This window comes from Helicoverpa zea, chromosome 3 (genome assembly GCF_022581195.2).
Source record: "Helicoverpa zea isolate HzStark_Cry1AcR chromosome 3, ilHelZeax1.1, whole genome shotgun sequence".
Taxonomy (NCBI): Eukaryota; Metazoa; Arthropoda; class Insecta; order Lepidoptera; family Noctuidae; genus Helicoverpa; species Helicoverpa zea.
Window position 1 is genome coordinate 13,058,897 of NC_061454.1, and position 21,019 is coordinate 13,079,915.

General features: G+C 34.7%; 1 protein-coding gene across 1 annotated transcript; it reads left to right on the top strand.

The window, feature by feature from the left end:
• The first annotated feature begins 11,790 nt into the window (after positions 1-11,790).
• LOC124645986 lies at positions 11,791-16,861 on the top strand. The gene is made up of 2 exons (XM_047185984.1): positions 11,791-12,823; positions 16,482-16,861. The coding sequence occupies exons 1-2, from the start codon at positions 11,846-11,848 to the stop codon at positions 16,482-16,484; spliced, it is 981 nt and encodes a 326-aa protein (XP_047041940.1). The 5' UTR covers positions 11,791-11,845; the 3' UTR covers positions 16,485-16,861.
• The last annotated feature ends 4,158 nt before the right edge of the window (positions 16,862-21,019 follow it).

Here is a 21,019-nt window from a genome sequence, read left to right on the forward strand (position 1 = left end):
TCATACATATTTGTTGTAAAGTGCGACTACGATATGGTTTTTGTGTCGATTTTTATGATTTTTAATAGGATTATGAATATGTGGTAATTATTCATGCGAGTATTTCATTTCGAAAATTAAAGTATGAATTTACAAAGTCTACTTTGTAATTTAGATGAATTTGTTACTATCTTCACATCATCATCTCCCTATCCTTTTCCTAACTACATACATGGTCGCCTACCAGTGTATGGAGCCGTGTTCTATATGACCACCTGAATCCCGTAACCTGATACGTCTTGCTAAGACTGGTTTTCAGACTTTCTAGCTTTTGACTCTGACTACCCATAACGACTGCCTAAGATGTTCAAACGACAGCTGGGACCCACCAATTTCTAAGGCACAAATTACAATAACAAGAAACTACCCATAAAAACCAACGTCACGAAATTAAATAACCTGCGACGTAAAACGTAAAACACAAATAAACTGCATTGGTAAACGGGCGAAGTTTGCCGAGCTTCGTTCGGGAGTTTTCGCAATTAAAGTGACGGCAACTGTTTCGCGATCTTTATTAACTAACTCAGTAAGTTGATTCGTTTGGCCGTAAGTACGGAGACTACATGTTAGTGTATGAAATCTTGAAATTCCTTATTTATAAAAGCCAATTAAGTTCGTTTTCAGAGCTTTCGCGTCAAAACTGCTCGACCGCTGAAATGTTTGGCATGGAGCAAAAACAAATAGGTAGGATATGGATATTCCATAGGCAGATAGAGAGATTTTTGTTTTGTGTCTACATAATTTACTTCGTATCTAAATAAATAGGTAAGTATATAGAATATTAAAAAGTTGTGTAATACCTGCGATGTCATTATCATGGAAACTGCAGTTTGACGTGACTTAACTCTAAATAAGTTCTGATGCATAGCAAAATAAATCTTTATTTTACACATACAACCATTTACAAGATCTACCCAGAAGGTGATATTAACTCTACTAACAAATTCTTTAATACTAAGTACAACAATACACAATAACAATGTTGCATCAACGACTGACAACAGTTGCATCTTCGTACGGAACCAGACGACAATAATGCAACTAAATACATGATTGCAATTAAATGACGGATGCGACAGGTGCCAGCGAAGATCACAAATACTATGTCTCTTAGGATATTATCAAACTAACTTCCGCCAGTGATTTCACCTGCGTCTGGTGGAAACTATTTCCCACTGATGGATGAAAAGTAGCCTTTAAGTTAGTCTGACTTATTATAAAAGCTATTATTCCAAAGTTTGACAAAATCGTACAACTTCTGCCTTAATAATATTATATTTCTATGGTGATAATGATAAATATTATATACTAGCTTTTGCCCGCGGCTTCGCTCCCGTCAACTGACTTCTCTAATTTACCCTATTTTTATTTCATAAGAACCTTCTCCTGACAATAACAAACACAACAAAAAAAGAATTAGCCAAATTGGTCCAGGCGTTGTTGAGTTATGCGCTTACCAACACATTTTGCGATTCATTTTTATATTATAGATTTAGACATGATTTACCTAGCGTTTACCCAACTGTGGGGTCGTCTTCCAGTCTAACCAGATGCAGCCGAGTAGCAGTGTTTTACATTTAACGACTGGCTGTCAGACTTTCTGACTTCCAACTACATATAACGACCGCCAAAAAATTTCAGATGACAGTCGGATCCACCAATTATGTAATCATGCCTTCCAAAACTCTAAATACAATAGTGATACAAAATTACAACTAAATAGATGAAAACCTTATTTCATCTGTCTACTTAATTTTTTTTGTAGCAACACTTAAAAATAAAGATGTTTACACGCGATCAGAGCGCAGTAGCTCAAATTAAATGCAGGTGTAGTGTGGCGAATTGCCAATGTAATACCGAAATACTTGAAGCCAAGTATGCAGTTATTTCTTATCTTGACAGGTTAACTAGTTTTTATATAAGTAGATTAAGTAGGGTTTTTGGTAGGTCAAAATATTTTGGCTGTCAATCTAAAGCAAGCTTGAAATTTAAGGACGCATGAAATTTAACGCCCTATGTAAACGCCATACATCGCCTATCAGATCTTTTTCACGAGTAAATATTTATTTAAAAAATCTAATACGACTTTTATAAACAGCTTTCACTTTAAAGTTTTTTAAGATCTTATCACGATCACCTCAAAACTGTTTAGTGAATCAGTTTCATCATCATCATCCGTAACGCTAAGGTTTCTTCTTGTTTGAGTGTAACTGATTTATTTTTTACAATAATCGCTCCAAATGCATCTGCCCCAATCAATCCCAAAAATCAACACTAACCCATCAATCATCACATCCCAACATCATAATGCAAATGGGTCATAAAGGTCTCAAATAAGGGTGTTTGCACACTCAAGCTGCGAGCGTGCAGGTGGCGGAATCGTGGCAAATTGTGGCAAATTGCCAATCGCATGCAACCGCGGACAGGCTTTATCACATTACTGAGCGTTCACAATCGCTCGTGTGTACATGGGCATTTTAAAATTGTTAAGTTGCTCGTGGTGTATTTGCTTGTATTATTGTGGGCGTTTCTTGGAAAAGAATCTTGTGGTGCGAAGACGATTTGGAAAACTTAGGATTGTCTGAATTTTATAATTACGATATTGTGAAATTTACCATCAACACAGTCTGTCTAGCCTTTTCCCAACCCAGTTGAGTCGACTGCCAGTCTTTCCTCATGCAGCTGGGTAGGTGCTAGTGTTTTACAAGAAGCGATTTTAAATCTACCATCTGGGATAGCACTTTGATGAATGGAAACTACATATGTATATTAATGAACAATACCGTTGATTGTTCTATTATTCTTCTTTCTTTATAAATATTAGACATGGAAACTAAATATTTACTTAGACCAAAAAATATAATACCAAACTTATGCATTCCCCCATAAGTGGGGGAATCTAATAACCCCACCCATCCATCCTCCGAGCCTTTTCCCAAACTATGTTGGGGTCGGCTTCCAGTCTAACCGGATTCAGCTGAGTACCAGTGCTTTACAAGAAGCGACTGCCTATCTGACCTCCTCAACCCAGTTACCCGGGCAACCCGATACCCCTTGATTAGACTGGTGTCAGACTTTCTGGCTTCTGACTACCCGTAACGACTGCCAAGGATGTTCAATGACAGCCGGGACCTGCAGTTTAACGTGCCATCCGAAACACAGTCATTTGGTGTCTAAGAAATACTTAGAAAGTACATACAAACTTAGAAAAGTTGATTTGGTACTTGCCTGACCTGGAATCGAACCCGCGCCCTCATACTCGAGAGGTTGGTTCTTTGCCCACTAGGCCACCACGACTCCCGAATCTAATAAACCCACCAAATGACAAAAAAAAAACTAGTCTTCACAAACATCTAGGTCATACTAAGCTATATCATAGCTATATCCCACGAGAACTGTTAATATTTACACGTCATTTTTCACAGGCCACCGACGACACGTCGACTATCCGAGATACCCACTATTTGGGCTATGATAAATGAGAGACTATAGTGGGGAAGGAATTTGGCTAAGATTAAGGACGGTTTTAATATAGAAATGTTCTTCGTGGTGGCACGTTAGGTTATTATTATTGTTTGAAGCAATTTCTGCAATTAGAAGAAATATAGTTTATAAGGCTATAAAAAATTCTATGATCTATATATATAATATTCTGTTACTATACAAAATTCAGCTAGATCAGGTCAGACAATGTTCCCTTGTAACCCTTTGTGACCAAAAGGCTGGATACTTACCTTGGACAAAGGATAAACATTGCCATCCAACGTGGCAAAGCTTATTGCAGTCGATAGAGATGAGAAGGAATTTTTAGACGCTTTTTAGTAGTATTTTTTTGCCTTGAATGTAAACCTCTTTCATATTTTTGGAAATAGGTCTGTAGATATTTGTGTTGTAAATAAAACTTTCCAAGTAATCCAGTTACAATAATTGATATTAAGTACACCCAATTTGTCTTCAAACTTACTGCTAAGAGTGGTTTTGGCATTCCGGGAACTAAACTGTGTTCCTTTCGCAATTATGTCAGTGGCGTCCGATACACATACAAAGAGCGTAATTATGGAAATCACCCCTTTGAGCGCACTTGATTGTAGTGGTCGCAAAGACATATTTTCTGAAATAGCTTTTGCAGGACCTAAAACTTGGTTTGTAATACGCGTTGGCAAATTCGTTAGTGAAACGACCATGATCTATGCATAATTAAATCTTTAGTAATGTTACACCCTTGCAGTCTACATCTATTGCCGCCCGTGGACTCATCTCCCGAGCCTTTTCCCAACAATGTTGGGGCCGGCTTGCAGTCTAACCGGATTCAGCTGAGTACCAGTGCTTTACAAGAAGAGACTGCCTATCTGACCTCCTCAACCCAGTTACCCAGGCAACCCAATACCCCTTGGTTAGACTGTTACACTAGACACACCAACAGTTAAAACTAGATAACAGACTCTTTTAAATAGGATCAACGCAATATGTATTTCTTTTCCATTCCTCTCTGTCAGTCATCACACTAACATTCATGTCTTTAAAATCTCAAAATCAAAAAGTATATCCCAAAAATCAAATTTGAAATTCCAAATCTCGTTTACGTAACAGTGACACAGTAGCTAGCGAATGGCGAATAAATAACGAAGGCGTCACTTCCGGTTGCGTTCGGAACAACTTCCTGTTTAACTGAATTAAAAGCCTGCCCGAGTCGTGTCTTACTAACGAACGTACGGAGGCTGTATTAGGTGTACTGATTGATAATGGCTGTGATGGGGATCATTTGGGGACAGCTGGTTTTATAACAGAAAATACATTGGCTGTTATCGGCTTAACTCTTTCAGATACGACTCACATATAAAAAAAAACTTTGCAGTGATTTTTGAATCATCTTTTCTTTGCCCTGTTCCCAGTGTTGCTATTTTACTTATTATGGTTACCGCTTCAATTCCTCTCTGTCAGTCTTTCTAATTTCATTCACTGTACATTTATGCCCTCTGTAATGTAATATTTTAAGTTTTTCTTCGGTCGGCTTCTCCCTTCATACTTAACACACTAATAGCAACACATAAGGCGTATGTGTTTCCTCTCTTCTCATCACATGTCCAGACCACGACAATTGCTGACTTATAATTTTTTCTCCGTCTGCCTCTGCCAAATTCCCTCAATATACTTACTTAAATAACGTCAGTTGTCATTATCTAGTAATCTCACAATCAGTCTCCCTAATATACTAAGGTAATGCCAATAGACATGATCTAGTAATCTCGATTGCCATCAACACGTAATCCGTCAGTGAACACAAGCCTATCGACGAAGTTGCACTACGAGTACATATCTCTAAAACTCCGTTTTAAGTTCCGATACTAACATTAGACATGTGAGAGCCTTGCAATAAAATAAAATGAAACAGAAGTCCCACTTTAGATTTTATTGTAAGATGACATCACATAAATAATGGTTAAACAAGGCTAAGTAGTGGAGCTTCATTAGGAACAGTTGATATCCAATAGGATATGACTTAAGAATTCTTTAATAATTACAAACAATTGTTGATAAGGAGTTGCCATCTTATATTTCTGCAAAAAGATACTGCTGAAAGCGAATGTACATAATCTTGTGAACTTATTCCACTGAAACAGGCGTTCACCAATAATTTTTAACCACTGAGCGTTTTTGAGTCCATCACTCCCACATCAACTTAATCCTATCCATGTTTTTGCGGATTCCTTCTTTTCCAAGGGCACTGTAATTATTTGAAACAATTCTTCAGTTAAACCGTCTATCAAGCTTTTCTTAATCATTAACGCAGTCAAGCTAATGCTTGGCAAAATAACAAACAGAGCGTTGAAAGTAAGACTTTTAACGACTGTCCCTTCTGATGTGGTCAAACCAACGCTAAGCAAGTCACCACTGGGACGACGAAAGAAACACTTTTAACAACTTTGCCTTCTGCTATTTTTGTTGAGTGGCTTTAAAACATCCCCACCACATCGGAGAGACGTCTCTATTTTCAATTATACCAACTAGGAATTTGATTACGAATCCTTTTTGGAGTTTGTGAGTTGGTTCTTTGTTTTCAGTTTGTGAAAATTGAATTTAGAGGTGGTTGAGTGGATGCGTCTTTGCGTTTGCCGGTCTATAGTTTTTGAATCCAATATTTCGGATGAAATTCTATATTTTTGAATGAACACAATTTTTTATGTAAAGTTTTTGTTAATACTGTAAGAAAACCCGCGAACTGAAAACTTTTATTCCGCCGATAGTTTAAGCTCATAAATCAGCATGAAGATGAATGGCAGTACACACAGATGTATTTCGCTGGTAACAGACCAACTGAAAACTTTAATTGGTTTCACCATTTTCTGAAAAAATTCTTTATTATGAATGCGAAAGTAACTCCGTCTGTCGGGTTTTAGTAACTACTGAACTTGATTAGTCTTTGGTAAATTCAGTTCCTACCTACTTGAAATATCTTACAAAGTTAAATAATATACTATATTGTATGTACATGACTTAATTTATTCGGACTACATAAACTAGCATCAGATAATAAAACTACAGTGTTGCAGAAACGCCGACTACAAACACCAGTGTTGCCATACTTTGTTGTGTTATTAATTTTACTTTAACACCTACTTGTGTAAGCAAATACTGTTGTTAATACTATTTTGGTATTAAGGTTACATTCCTTTCTTAACTCTAAAATGCAAACGGGAATTTGTTGTTTGACTTTGTCACGTTTTCCTGGTAAAAACGCAGAACTTCATTTTGCTACTATTAAACCAGTGTGTAACAAAAAAGTCATGGTGGCCTAGTGGGCAAAGAACCAACCTCTCGAGTATGAGGGCGAGGGTTCGATTCCAGGTCAGGCAAGTACCAATGCAACTTTTCTAAGTTTGTATGTACTTTCTAAGTATATCTTAGACACCAATTACTGTGTTTCGGATGGCACGTTAAACTGTAGGTCCCGGCTGTCATTGAACATCCTTGACAGTCGTTACGGGTAGTCAGAAGCCAGTAAGTCTGACACCAGTCTAACTAAGGGGTATCGGGTTGCCCGGGTAACTGGGTTGAGGAGGTCAGATAGGCAGTCGCTTCTTGTAAAGCACTGGTACTCAGCTGAATCCGGTGAGACTGGAAGCCGACCCCAACATAGTTGGGAAAAAGGCTCGGAGGATGGAAACCAGTGTGTAACATAGTTTCCTACTTACTAATAAATATAAATGTTACCCATATAGCAGCGGAGTTTCTGAGCTTCAACGCAATAACCTCTGAAGTTACTTGAACAATTATGGTAAAAAAAAAAACTGTTTTAGATAGCCCATATCAAGGATATCAAGGAAAGCATCAATAAATTGCTATTGTGTCAAAACTTTGCTGATTTAGCTTTCCTTTGTAAATAAAGGTAGGTATGAGATGCAGTTTCCACGTGACACTAGTGAAATCGTTTGCTGAAAGCAGTATCTACTTACCTATATAAGTAACATGTAACTATGTATATATAGTTCGTTGAAAATTACTGAGTAAACGGTAACAACGGTGGCAGCTTGCAACAGCATTAACCCATTTCCTCGTCTGTTGATTTTTATAACTGCCAGCGACTTGCAGCTGACACATTTTTCTAATTGAGAGCAGAAACGCTTTCTGTATTTAGAACTGACTGTATATGGAATGGTTCGTTTACACATGTTTTTTGAAGGAAGCAAATTAAGACCTTGTTAAGTAAGTATTTTAGTGGCAAATTATAATTACAGTCAAAATTAGTAGTTTCCAAAAGCGACGCAGCGACGCTGTCGATTACCTTTCAATTGATGTAACCGACCTTACTTGGAAACATTTTTTTTGTATTCAGCCAGCTGTACCCCTGTAAACAAAATTTCTTACCCTTTATATTTTATTCTTTGTACGCTTTATCTATTAATCTTTAAATTCATGAAGTCGCGTTTTATAATCACAATACTTAGGTACCAATAACAAAATTACTCGTTTACCGTTCCCACTCGGCTCGCACTCGACCACAAACACAGTTCAAACGCGCCATCCAGCAACAACAACTTTTCCTCTACACACAATGTTCTTTCTTTCCTAATCTTTTTCTTTCCTCAGGCATGTTCTGTCCTGTGTCATATTATTTAATTACGAAAGAGGAACAGCCCCCGGCGTTCGTTAGATAAAGCGAATCATGTTGGTTGTGCCGTCTACAGGGACATTGGTGTTTTGATAAAATATTTGTAGGTACGAGTATGTTGAGGTTTAGGTAAGGTATTTGGGTAAATAGTGATGCGAAAAAGTCGTAGCATGGACAAGGGCGAAAAAAATAGTTATATTTTGATAATATTATAAGATGTGTTAGAATGAAAAAGTTTTATTTTAATATCTCATTCAGCTCATTGTTTTGTTTTAAGAACGTCTTAAAGTTTGCTGCTGAACATACGAATCTTACATTATGAGAATTACTTTATTTTAATACTAGTTTTTGCCCGCAACTTCGTTCGCGTGGAATAGTGACTACCAGCAGATTTTTGATTTGACCAATAGATGGCGCTATATGTCCGGAATAATTTTATTTTTATTTTTTTTTTGTAATAAAAACTATCCTATGTCCTTTCTCAAGTTTCAAACTATGTCTGTACCAAATTTCACACAAATCGGTTTAGTAGTTTAGGCGTGAAGAAAAGACAGACAGACAGACAGACAGACAGACAGACAGACAGAGTTACTTTCGCATTTATAATATTAGTTTTGTTGGAATATACGCACGATGTACGTATAATACCTCCTTTACAAATATCCAAGATTATATAAAGCATACCTACTTCAATCATTCGTCAAACATTCAATCATTCAATGTTCACTTTAATCGTACGTTCTTACATTCGAAATATAACAGTCGTTCAGGATACATGTGTTTTCTTTGTCTCACCTGCACCCATATCCAACAGGTTATGGGCCCAGGCCGTTTTCTGTAGTTAAAAGTAATACAACAAAATTTTTAAATTCAGTGAAAGAGTGTAAATTAAAATTGCATTAAAAATGAACAAAATATCACATCTTATGACGGTGTTATTTCTGCGTTGCTAGGTGATGAGCAACTCAATATGGTTTCTGTGAAGACTACGCCTACTACTAGACTACGACTCGATCATGAATTGTATAATAATAATGAGACCCACATGAGACCCACACTCAAAATAAAAATAATTAGTGCTCTCGCTGTGGCGGCATATTGGGCTGACAAAGTGTAGTCTCACTATAAGACATGTCATCGACACGAAAGAAGAAGAATAAAAATAATTATCAACCCGGAAATTCAATGCATATAATATCAAAAAAAAATGTATTGTGCTCATTGCGGACGTCGGAATAATTTCAAAAAGGACTGCCGTTACTTAAAGGGACTGCAGCAAAATAATCAATGGGTGAACTTCAAAAGTCTGCCAATAACATTGAATACTGCAACAATGACCAGGACGGTTTCGTTTTTATGATTTCATAATGTAAATTGTCTGCTAATTATGTAGAAAATAGCTAATACTGTTTATTTTCTTTTAGATTCTGGTGTGACAGATCATGATGACATATCATATTGACAAATCAAAAAATAAAATAAAATAAAATTAAAAGATTGACAATGTAAAAAGGTTTTAACCTCGTACGTCGAATTATCCACACCATTGAAGATCGGTGTTGCTAGGAAAGGAGTTTCAATCCTGGATTTTGGTAAAGGGTAAATCGAGGTAACAACATAAATTCAAGGATCAATTGATGACGTTTTATATTCACCGGAGGTACGTTATAATATGCCAAAAGACTGGTATGTCGGTAAATTTTTCAACATTTATGTTAAAAATAATAAATGTTTTATGACAGGTGAGAACATCAATCGATAATGTTTTTAGTATTACTTTTAAACAGTAATAATTCTCTGAGTAATTTAAATTTAGTTGAAGAGAATAACCAAGACTGTGTAAAAGAGTATAAATAATACGGCATAGTACTCACTTAAATAAACAGAAAAATTTTATGTTCAAATATGTAGTTGATGAAAATAATGTTTTTATTTGATAATTTGGTAATGCTGATGAATTATTTGAACCTTGCATACTTGGTAAAAACCATGTACTGTAGATAATAAGAACTATTTTGTTACTTTTATAGACAATTTTATACATTACAGTGTAATATTACACTGTTATATATATTTGATGTATGCTAAGTCAGAAGTGCTGAAATGTTTTCAAGATTTTGTTGCTAAAAGTGAAAACTTATTTAACCATAAAGTAAACTAATTTATATTGCGATAGTGGGCGAGAATATCTTTCTAATGAATTTAAAGATTATTATTGTGTTTGTAAGGAATAACTTACTGTTTAACAGTATCGAATAGCCACAACAAAATGGTGTCGAGGAGCGTATGAATCGTACGTTAACCGAAATGGCTCGACCATTGGTTACAAGTGCGAAATTATATAAAATATTCTGGGATGAGGCTATAATAATATACATATTTAACAAATAGACTACCCACAAAAGCGCTCGCCAATAATAAAACACCATACGAAACATGACACAATCATTACCGAAAATACGAAACCGAAAATAAGTCATTCAAGACATTTAAAATAATGATGATGATTCGGTTCAACATGTTCATGATAAAACTAAAGCCTCGAAATTTGACGAAAAGTCATTTAAAGCCATATTAGTTGGTTACGACCAAAATGGTTACAAACTATTTACCTAATACAGAAAATAACCAATTCCCTATTGCGAGGGATGTTGATTTGATGAAAGTAAGTGCTTGCGGCACTAATAACCGCGTAGACAAGCACTGCCACAATCATCTGTCCAAGATGCTCTGTGGCCAATGATGATGATGATTTGATGAGTTGTATTTCTATAATACCTGTTCAAATTCCCGCCTAAATTAACAAGCACGATAACGACGATAAATCGGCAAAGTTAATAGGCAACAAACACAAACATAATCATTCCCCTGATAATAGCTCAGAAGCTCATAGTTGAGTGGCAACACTGGTGGCCGGTTGTCAAAAATATGTGTCCTAGTTTTTACTTTAAAATTAAATAGTTTTAGTGATTTAATTATCGTAAATGACCTTAGAATCAGTAGATTTAGTGATTATATATAAGGACAAATGTTAGTGAGTGATTTCGTTGCGAGACAACAATAGAAATCCATCGTAAAGAAACGGCTGTCATCCCAACGGACTGATTTGAAAGTGTTCGAGACGTACATAAAACCCGGGGAGTATTTGCTTATTTACTATTTATTCGATATTCTGTCCACTCATTTAACTATTTTTCTATACGCAGCATATATATTTAATGTTAAATGACCAAATTATCTTCAAGCTGCGTCTAAATATGCCCCTTAACTTATAAGTTAAATAAGTTTACATGTGTATGACTTAACGATATCAGCTGTTTTATGTGGTCATTGTTAGATTATATCTCAAATCCAATGAATTATTCTTATCAACAATTGATTACAAATTCATTCTAGTGATCAAATACTTTAATTTTCAAATGATACATTAGAAAAAAAATATACCCTCAACAACTTTTTAATAAGTATTTTATTTTATTTTTTGGTTTCTAGGTACATAATTTACCTGAATTCTAATTAAACAATACAGAGTACTCTTTTCCTTATAATTAGCTTTAGAATCTTTAACTCTGTATTGAGTGTTAAAACATTTCTCCAGTCCTTTGTTTCCAAACTTTACTTTTTAACTTTCTCCTTCTCCCTTCACTTAGCTGTCTCTTCTCACATTCCAGGGTGCCTCAGGGTTAGCTATTCATCATGGTTACCCGTAGAGCTGCATTTGAGGAAAAGTTGAGGGCTACGTTGAAAGAATTGGAAACTAGCAAAAACCTGTGTAAACAGCTGCTACAAGAACGGGATGATAGCGAGGTAGAAGTTAAGGTTATTGTAGACAAGAACACTGAACTTAAGAACCAGTTGGCTGAATTACATATAGAACATATGGATTTACTCGACCAAAATCAACACCTAAATCAACTTGTATCAAACATGCAAGAGTGCAGCGACACACATGAACTGGCCTTAGGACGGATCTCTGAGCTGGAACATGAGCTAAGCAGAGCCCACAACACCATCACACAGTTGGAGTCTGCAAAGTCCAGTGAACGGTCTGCGAACACCTGCAGCCTGTACGATGAACTTGTTGGTAGTGCGTCTGGTTCTTGTAATCAGCCAATGATAACAATTGACTTGACCAATGATACTTTAGTACAGAATAAAATTACAAGTAATACACACAACAAAATTAAAAAATATTTAAAAATTAATAAGGTTGTCAAAAAACTTAAGAAAACTTTGAGAAAGTACACAGTTTTTAAATCGAATAACATATTAAGAAGAAAGAACATTAATTTAATTAAAGATTTAAATAATTGTGAACATCAATTGGACATTAGTAGGACAAGGTATGATAGTGACATCCAACGTTTACAAGCTGAACTTTGTATTAAAGAAAATACCATTAGGGACATTTTCCATAAATATGAAGATTCACAGCAGGACCTAACAAAGCGTTTGCAGGAGGCCTGTGAGCTGGTAGACTTAGTCATACAAAATGCAGAGAAGTATGACTTGCTTACAAATAACATCTCTTGTAACTGTTCATGCCTCCCAACATCTGAAACTCACTGTGTAACACCCACACACGTGCCACAGTGTGTGTCACCCTCACAGGAGCCCCAGTCTGTCACAACCCTGGCCACTCAATTTGAAGAATATTCAGACAAGGTTACAAGTGTGAGTAATAGTAAAATAACATATATTTTTTCAGATAAGTTTGGTCAAGGCATTGGTAGTATTTTCAATCAGTGTTCGCAGCAATATGTTTTAAATCACTGTGTACCTGGTGCCAGTTTTAGTCACTTAGTTCAAAACATTAAGTTGTCTAAGCTTATCCCAGGTTCAACTGTTATATTAATTTATGGTGATAGCTTGGCAGTAAGTAGAAAAGAGTTATTAGATTATGTAAATCTAATAATAAATTTAAATGACATTAAATTCATATTATGTGCTCTGCCATATTCTTATAACTTATCCGTTGATCAAAGTAGGCACATATTTGATTTGAACATGTTCCTTTATAATAGGACTTGTCAACTTGTTAATGCCATTCTTTATTTTGACATAAATGAGTATATTTTTGATTTTAAATTGACAGAGAACTCAATGTATTTACCAGCTAGGTGTAGGAGACATATTGCTAATATTTTAGCATATAGTATACAAACTGACACAGGTACGTCTGATGTATCTTCGGATATTGTTAGTAGTAATACTAACATAATTATTGATTCGCCCAGTAGTTTAAACTATTAGGCGCGACAAAGGATGGGCCGCATTTATTGAATGTTGTACATCAAAATATGCAGGGCTTGTCTGGCAAAGAATTAGAATTAAGTTTATTTTTGGAGAACCATAATGTTCATGTTCTATGTTTAACTGAACATTGGTTAAAAGAACATCAAGTTTCATTTATTAATAATAGTAATTTCACTGTGCAAAGTGCGTTTGTAAGAAAGAATGCTATACGAGGCGGATCTTTGGTTTTGGTTTCAAATATGTTAAAATGTAAACAACGCCCTGATTTAGATAGTCTTTCTATCGAGCGCACCATTGAGCTGTCTTGCGTGGAACTTGAGCGTTATATTATTGTTTGCGTTTACCGGCCCCCCTTAGGTGACTTTAACAATTTCGAATCAATCATTGAAGATTTACTTAATAAATTAAAATCAAGCACCAAAGGTAAAATTATATGTGGAGATTTTAATGTTAACATTTTGGAGGATTCTCCTTTAACTATAAGACTATTAAACTTATTTAAGTCTTTTAACTTACTAAATATATTCTTTGAACCAACCAGAATTACGGCCACTACTTCTACCTGTCTGGATAACATATTTAGTGACACTGAGGCCTCCAACAACTTAGTCATCAACCATCTTACGTCTGACCACTGTGGACAAAAAGTTAGTTTTCCTATGTTAGTTCACACTGAGCCACTTAAAATAGAATGCAGACCCTATTCAGTTAGTCGTTGTGTTAGATTTAAAAGTAATGTTACAAAAAATCTTGAACCTTCTATTCTTGCTAATGAGGATCCTAACACCATTTATACATCTCTCTTTGGTGTCATACAGAATGAGTTCAATTCTTCATTTAAGACCAAAACCTTAAATATTAAAGGTACCTCGGCCAAATTCAACAAATGGGCCACTCCAGGTATTTATATAAGTAGAGCGAGACTATATGAGTTATACGGTATGAAAACTTGTCAATTTGACGATAACTTTGTAAACTATGTTAGACAATATTCCAAAATATTTAAAAAGGTCTGCAATTTTGCAAAATCAAAATTTTTAAGTGATTCTATTAAAAACTCCTCAAATAAAATTAAAACAACCTGGAGAATTATAAATAATGAAACTGGCAAGTCAGTGAACCAGAACAACAAGTTAGAGATTAAACTGGACGACAAACTTGTTAGTAATGCGGCTGATGTAGCCAAAGCTTTTAATGAGTTCTTTGCGGATATACCTGTAACCACGACTCGCTCCTTAAATTCATCTTCAACTGACGCTGAACAGCTTATGCGTGCTAGTGTGCCTCAGTGTAATTCTTTGTTTAGTTTTGAGCACGTTACTCCAATGGATGTAATTAATGTTTTTAAAACTCTTAAATTAAAAAATACGGGTGATTTTTGGGACATTTCCATCAAACTATTAGGTAATATAATTGACGTCATTGCTCCTTACCTTGCTATCATATTCAACAAGTGCATTGACACTGGTGTTTTTCCTGACCTCATGAAACACAGTAAAGTCATACCTCTATTTAAATCAGGCAATAAGTCGGACATTAGTAATTTTAGACCTATTTCTATCCTGCCTGCCTTTAGTAAAATTTTTGAAAAGTTAATACTCAAGCAGTTACTACGATATTTCAATTTAAATAGCCTCCTTCATACAGAACAATATGGCTTTACCAAAGGTCGTTCTACCACAGATGCTGGTGTTGCACTTTTAAAACATATTTATAACGCATGGGAAAATTCTCAAAATGCTATTGGAGTCTTTTGCGACCTTTCCAAAGCTTTTGATTGCGTCCATCATGATACACTTTTACGTAAATTACGGTTTTACGGAGTCCAAAACGGAGCTCTCGGCATAATAGAATCGTATTTACAACATAGATTGCAATGTGTAGATGTAAATGGTTCTAAATCATCAGGCCTTCCAGTTCAGCTAGGCGTGCCACAAGGCTCTATATTAGGTCCATTCTTATTCTTAGTATACATCAATGATCTGCCTTACCACCTCAATAATATCTGCGACGTTGTATTATTTGCTGATGATACGTCTCTCATTTTCAAAGTTGACAGAAATAGAGAGCAATTTGAAGAGGTAAACAGTGCACTCTCATTAGTTACGCACTGGTTTACCACAAACAATTTAGTACTTAATGCTAAAAAAACAAAATGCATTAAGTTCACTATGCCTAATGTAAAAAACCTAGGTCCTAATGTTATCCTAAACAACGAGGTTCTTCAAACCGTTGCATCTACTGTGTTTCTGGGTATAACAGTAGATACAAAACTTCAATGGGGTTCACATATTTCTAGCCTCGCGGGAAGGCTTAGTTCTGCCGCCTACGCCGTCAGGAAAGTCAGACAGTTCACAGACGTCGACACTGCTCGATTGGTGTATTTCAGTAATTTTCACAGCGTTATGTCCTACGGTATCCTGTTGTGGGGCAAAGCCGCTGATATAGAGAATATATTTATTCTACAAAAACGTGCTATACGTGCGATATACCAATTAGGTACCAGAACTTCCCTCAGAGAGCTGTTTAAAGAAATTGGTATTCTTACTGTGGCATCACAATTCATCTTTGCCAATATACTGTATATTAGACAGAACTTACATTTATATACCAAAAAAAGTGAAGTCCATAGCATTAATACAAGAAATAAGCATAAACTGTGTGTACCCTTTCACCGGCTTCATAAAGTGCATGGTTCATTTCTGGGTCTAGGTATTCGTTTCTATAATAAACTTCCTCTGTCTTTATTAGAACAGCCGTTTAATAAATTCAAAGAACAAATTAAGGCTATTCTTATTCAAAAGGCATATTATACAATTAACGATTATTTGAATGATAAAAATAGTTGGTCGCCATGTTGAACGCAAGACAGCTATATTATAATTGTCTTTTTTTTTTTTGTGAATGACATCTTAATTTTACAATCAATTATTATTATTCATTTTTTTTTACAATTTTATATTTTTATTATTGACCTTACTTGGTTTTACATTATTGACAGGATACATTTACTGTATTTATTATGTTTTATTTAAATCATCTATTTATATTTATTTTTTTTTCCTTTGGATTACAGTAAATAAGGACCACTACTTAGCGATAATTGATCCTGATATTGAGTTGTGTAGCGGTGAGTACGTCATGCTCCCTTAGACGGCACTGCTTGCGGTAGCGTCGGCGGTCGGGTTGCTTCCCTCCCTCAAAGATGTGCGAGGGGGGCGATGGCTGATCCTCGCGTTATGCTCGTGAACGGGTGCTGCTTGTGGTGCCAGGTCGTCTTACTGACTATACTATAAGTAGTATTATATAATTTTGTAGACTCTTTTCTTATACTTCCTTTTTTTTTACTGGCTGAGCGGTCCAATTTACTAGATTCATTACTTACCCATGTTGTACATTACACAGGGTTGCAATAGAATATCACATGAAGGTGGGCACTCCCTCATAAACTATTATTGGAGGCTATACATTTTTTTCACATCATATTTATTCAATGCTTGAGTTAGACAAGTCACGTAGGGTGAGTGCTAGCTAGCATGTGGTGGATTTTATAAATCATTTTTAAATGTAATTTTATTTTATGACAATATTGCGTATTGCATACTGCAATACTCACTGTACTTTGTTGAAAGGTTCTTTTAACCTACAGACAGACATGTGTTGCTGGGGAGTTTGTTGCGCCACTTCTTCTTCCCAGCAAAAACACATAGGAAGTGGTGAAGGGTGGGCGTTTTTGGGGGCTGTCTTATGTAATTTTTTTTTCTGACGTTCGAAAAGTGCTGTTTTGCAGCCAAGTTTGAATAAATGAGTTTTGATTTGATTTGATTTGATTTGCTGGACCTTCATCTAGCAAACTGAGACGTAATACAAATAATTCTCAAAGTACCCCAATAGATTATAAAAGGATTGATGACCCATTTTTGCTTATCGCTCACAACTGTTCAATCACTACCATGCACCTATTGTGACATTTTTAGTGGGGATGATTCTAGTATACATATGTTGAAAACCACAAAAAGTGAAATAGAGTCTAATCATAGAAATAATACTTGGACTCTCATAGCAAGACCTAAAAATTTTAACATAAAATGCTCAAATTGGGTATGTACAATTAAAAATAACGAGTTGGGTAAACCTACATGGTATAAAGCCCGATTAGTAGCTCGTGGTGTCACTCAACAATGCTTACAAGATTATAACGAAACGTTGACTCCAGTAGCTCAAATATAATCTTTCCAATTTATTTTAACTCTTGCAAATCAGTTTGATTTACATGCCCATCTTATGGATGTAAAAAACCGCCGTTTAGAAAGGCATTCTCAAGGAAGATATCTATATGGAAGTGCCTTATGTACGCAATGCGCATGCAATGCTTAGTACATGACCAAATATTTGTGCTGCTATAGGTATTATAAGTCAGTATCAAAGTAAAATTAATGAAGTTATGGAAGTGGTTAAAACATCTTTTGAGATACATAAAAGGAACTCTTAAATTAAAGCTGACCTATGTGAAATGTGATTACAAACAACTGATGGCAGGGTATGCAGATTCTGATCGGTTGAGGCGACGTTATTGACCGCAAAAGTACAACAGATCACATAATTAAAGTGTTTGATAATTGTACAAATTCGTGGAATACACGGAAACAAAATAGTCGCCGGTTCCTCAACAGAAGCTGAATATATGCTTATTTGAAGCTATAAGAGAAGCTATTTGGATAAAATCATTATAACATAGTTCTATTCTGATAAAACAGACAATGATGATATATGAAGTTAATAACAGTTGTATTAGCATCGCTAATAATCCTACAAATCACAAACGATATTGTGACGAATTTAGTTAAGTTTTTATGTGTTGATTTGTGTGATGTGATGTGATGTGTTATTTATGTGTTTTTAGTTTAGTTTAGAATTAATAAGAACCCATCTGCCGCATTAGGCACGTCCTGTAAGGGTAGATGTAAGGTTGTATATGTAAATAAATAAGTAAATGTAATAACAAAATACCAGACAACCAGGCAACAGTCTGGAACTGAATGACATGAGGTTTAAAACTCATATATAAAAAAGCCACACTTTTTAAAAAAGCATATTATAAGTTAGAACATTAAGTTCAAGATAAAAATGCTTAGAAATGTGGTGGTCCTGCTCCATAGGACATAACAATATCTAATTAATAACCAAATTAAAATTTTACCAGCTAGTAAAATTGTATTTTTCCTTTGACTATTTGTCTGGTGACAAAATATGTACATATAAAAGTATTAATTAATGTAAAATATGTGAATGTTTATACTTATTACAAGATAAGTTACAAAGTACATTAAAAGATTCATATCATGTTTAATAATTATTCTTATAAATGGTATTTGACTCATGCATTTTCGTGAAACATGAAAATTTGAAGCATGAAGCATTTTAATGGTAATTTAATTCTCATATGTTTTTGTTTGTGATTCTACATGACCTTCGCATGCTGTTATTGTATGTATCAATACATATAAACTGTAATACCATATTATGTATTCTATGCATTTAAAAAAAAAAAAAAAAAGGTAACCATGGAGTTACTTGCCTGTTCTTCTCCATAGGAAGCTACTGTTGGAATGAGCAACTAGAATCAAACTTATTTATGTTTTTGACTTTCATAAGTGCTTGTTATGGTCTAAATGAAGTAAATGTTTTGACTTTGACTTATGATGCAAAGTTTTTAGAATTAAGTTGAACTTAATGTAAATTTTTGAATAATTTCAGTTCAATGATTTTATTTAGAATGCTATTATGTTTATAATCTAAGCTGTTGATCAAAGTTATTGTAATTTGATATGCAGCAGGTACTATTTATGACTGTATAAAGTGTATGTAAATATTGCATATTGTCCTATACTGCAATGTACAAATTGTATTGTATACTTTATATATCAAACAATGTTTAAGGTTCTTCTAACCTACAGACAGACATGTGTTGCTGGGGAGTTTGTTGCGCCACTTCTTCTTCCCAGTAAAAACACATAGGAAGTGGTGAAAGGTGGGCGTTTTGGGGACTGTCTTTTATAAATTCCTGACGTTCAAAAGGTGCTGTTTTGCAGCCAAGTTTGGGTAAACGATTTTTGACTTATGATTGTATAAAATGCTTGTACATTTGAGGGGGGCTGTTGGAATATACGCACGATGTACGTATAATACCTCCTTTACAAATATCCAAGATTATATAAAGCATACCTACTTCAATCATTCGTCAAACATTCAATCATTCAATGTTCACTTTAATCGTACGTTCTTACATTCGAAATATAACAGTCGTTCAGGATACATGTGTTTTCTTTGTCTCACCTGCACCCATATCCAACAAGTTTGGATGACCATTTTCTTTTCATTGCTATCCATCGTAGTCTCATGTAGTAACTGAAAATTGACGTGCACCTTTAAAAATATTAGTAGGTACAGCCAGCTTCTAGATACACGTATTGAACCTATCTAAGGTTGTGTAGAGTGTAGACAATTTAGACCCCGTATGTCCCGGTTATAAAGGTGAAACGAACGAAACGTGACACCGAAACATAAAGGACGAAATTACGTCACAGGGGTCACCAGGAAGCTTGGTCACCAACATATCCTAGCTAGAGCTAAATTTTGTAATTTTCAAACAGAATTTTATTTCTAGAAAGAAAATTTGAATCGGGGAACTCTGCGGTTTACAAAATAAAAATAGTCGAAAATGCTGAAAATATTGTACAGCTACATGTAACCATGTATTTTTTTTTTGTTTATACAACAAAGAAAAAATGCTACGTAGATATACCCGTCCTCTAAAACAGAATTGTATATTTTTTGTAAAACCTACATTTGTTGATACAAACGTATAAAATTATTACAAACTTCAAAAAAGTTTTCGACCTTCTGAAAACAGACCGCGATAAGCACCGCCAGTCAAAATTATCTATGAGCGCAGATAGATAGTATGATGTACGGTATACTTCAATACTTCAATACTTCAATACTTTATTGCACTCCATAAGTTTCGTGATGGTGTTACATAATTATGTTGTTTTGTTACATTATGGACCCCGTCGGGCACGGCAACGTAGAAGAGAGGAGGAAGCTAGTTTTATAAATGTTATTATTGTACTATTTTATTTTTATATTAGACGGAATGTATGAGTTAAAATTTTTATTGCTTATTTCATTCTGGTTGTACTTATTTAAGTAATTTAGTTAGAGTGATGCTTATTTTATATATTATTTATTGTTTTTATTATACCTAAAGAGAATAGATGTGTTTATTATATTATAGTACTTGTATAGTTTTATATTAGGGGTTTTGAAATTATTATTATTTTATATATACATATATATCCAAATATACTGTTTATTTATTTATTTTAAGTTTTTATCATTCATGTACTCGTTAATATTATAGTATGCTTTATTTATGAGTATTTGTTTTAACTTTTTAATAAATAATATATTACTAGTTACTTTTTTTAGGGTTTCTGGAATCTTATTATATATTTTTATTGACATGACATATGGACTATTCGAATGTAGGGTCATGTTTGAAGTAGGTAACATTAATCTGTTTCTATGTCTTAGAGATCTGTTTGTATGCTT

What these genes read in the sequence shown, in the direction of transcription:
- LOC124645986 (XM_047185984.1), top strand. Translation starts at nt 11,846, where the DNA reads ATGGTTACCCGTAGAGCTGCATTTGAGGAAAAGTTGAGGGCTACGTTG.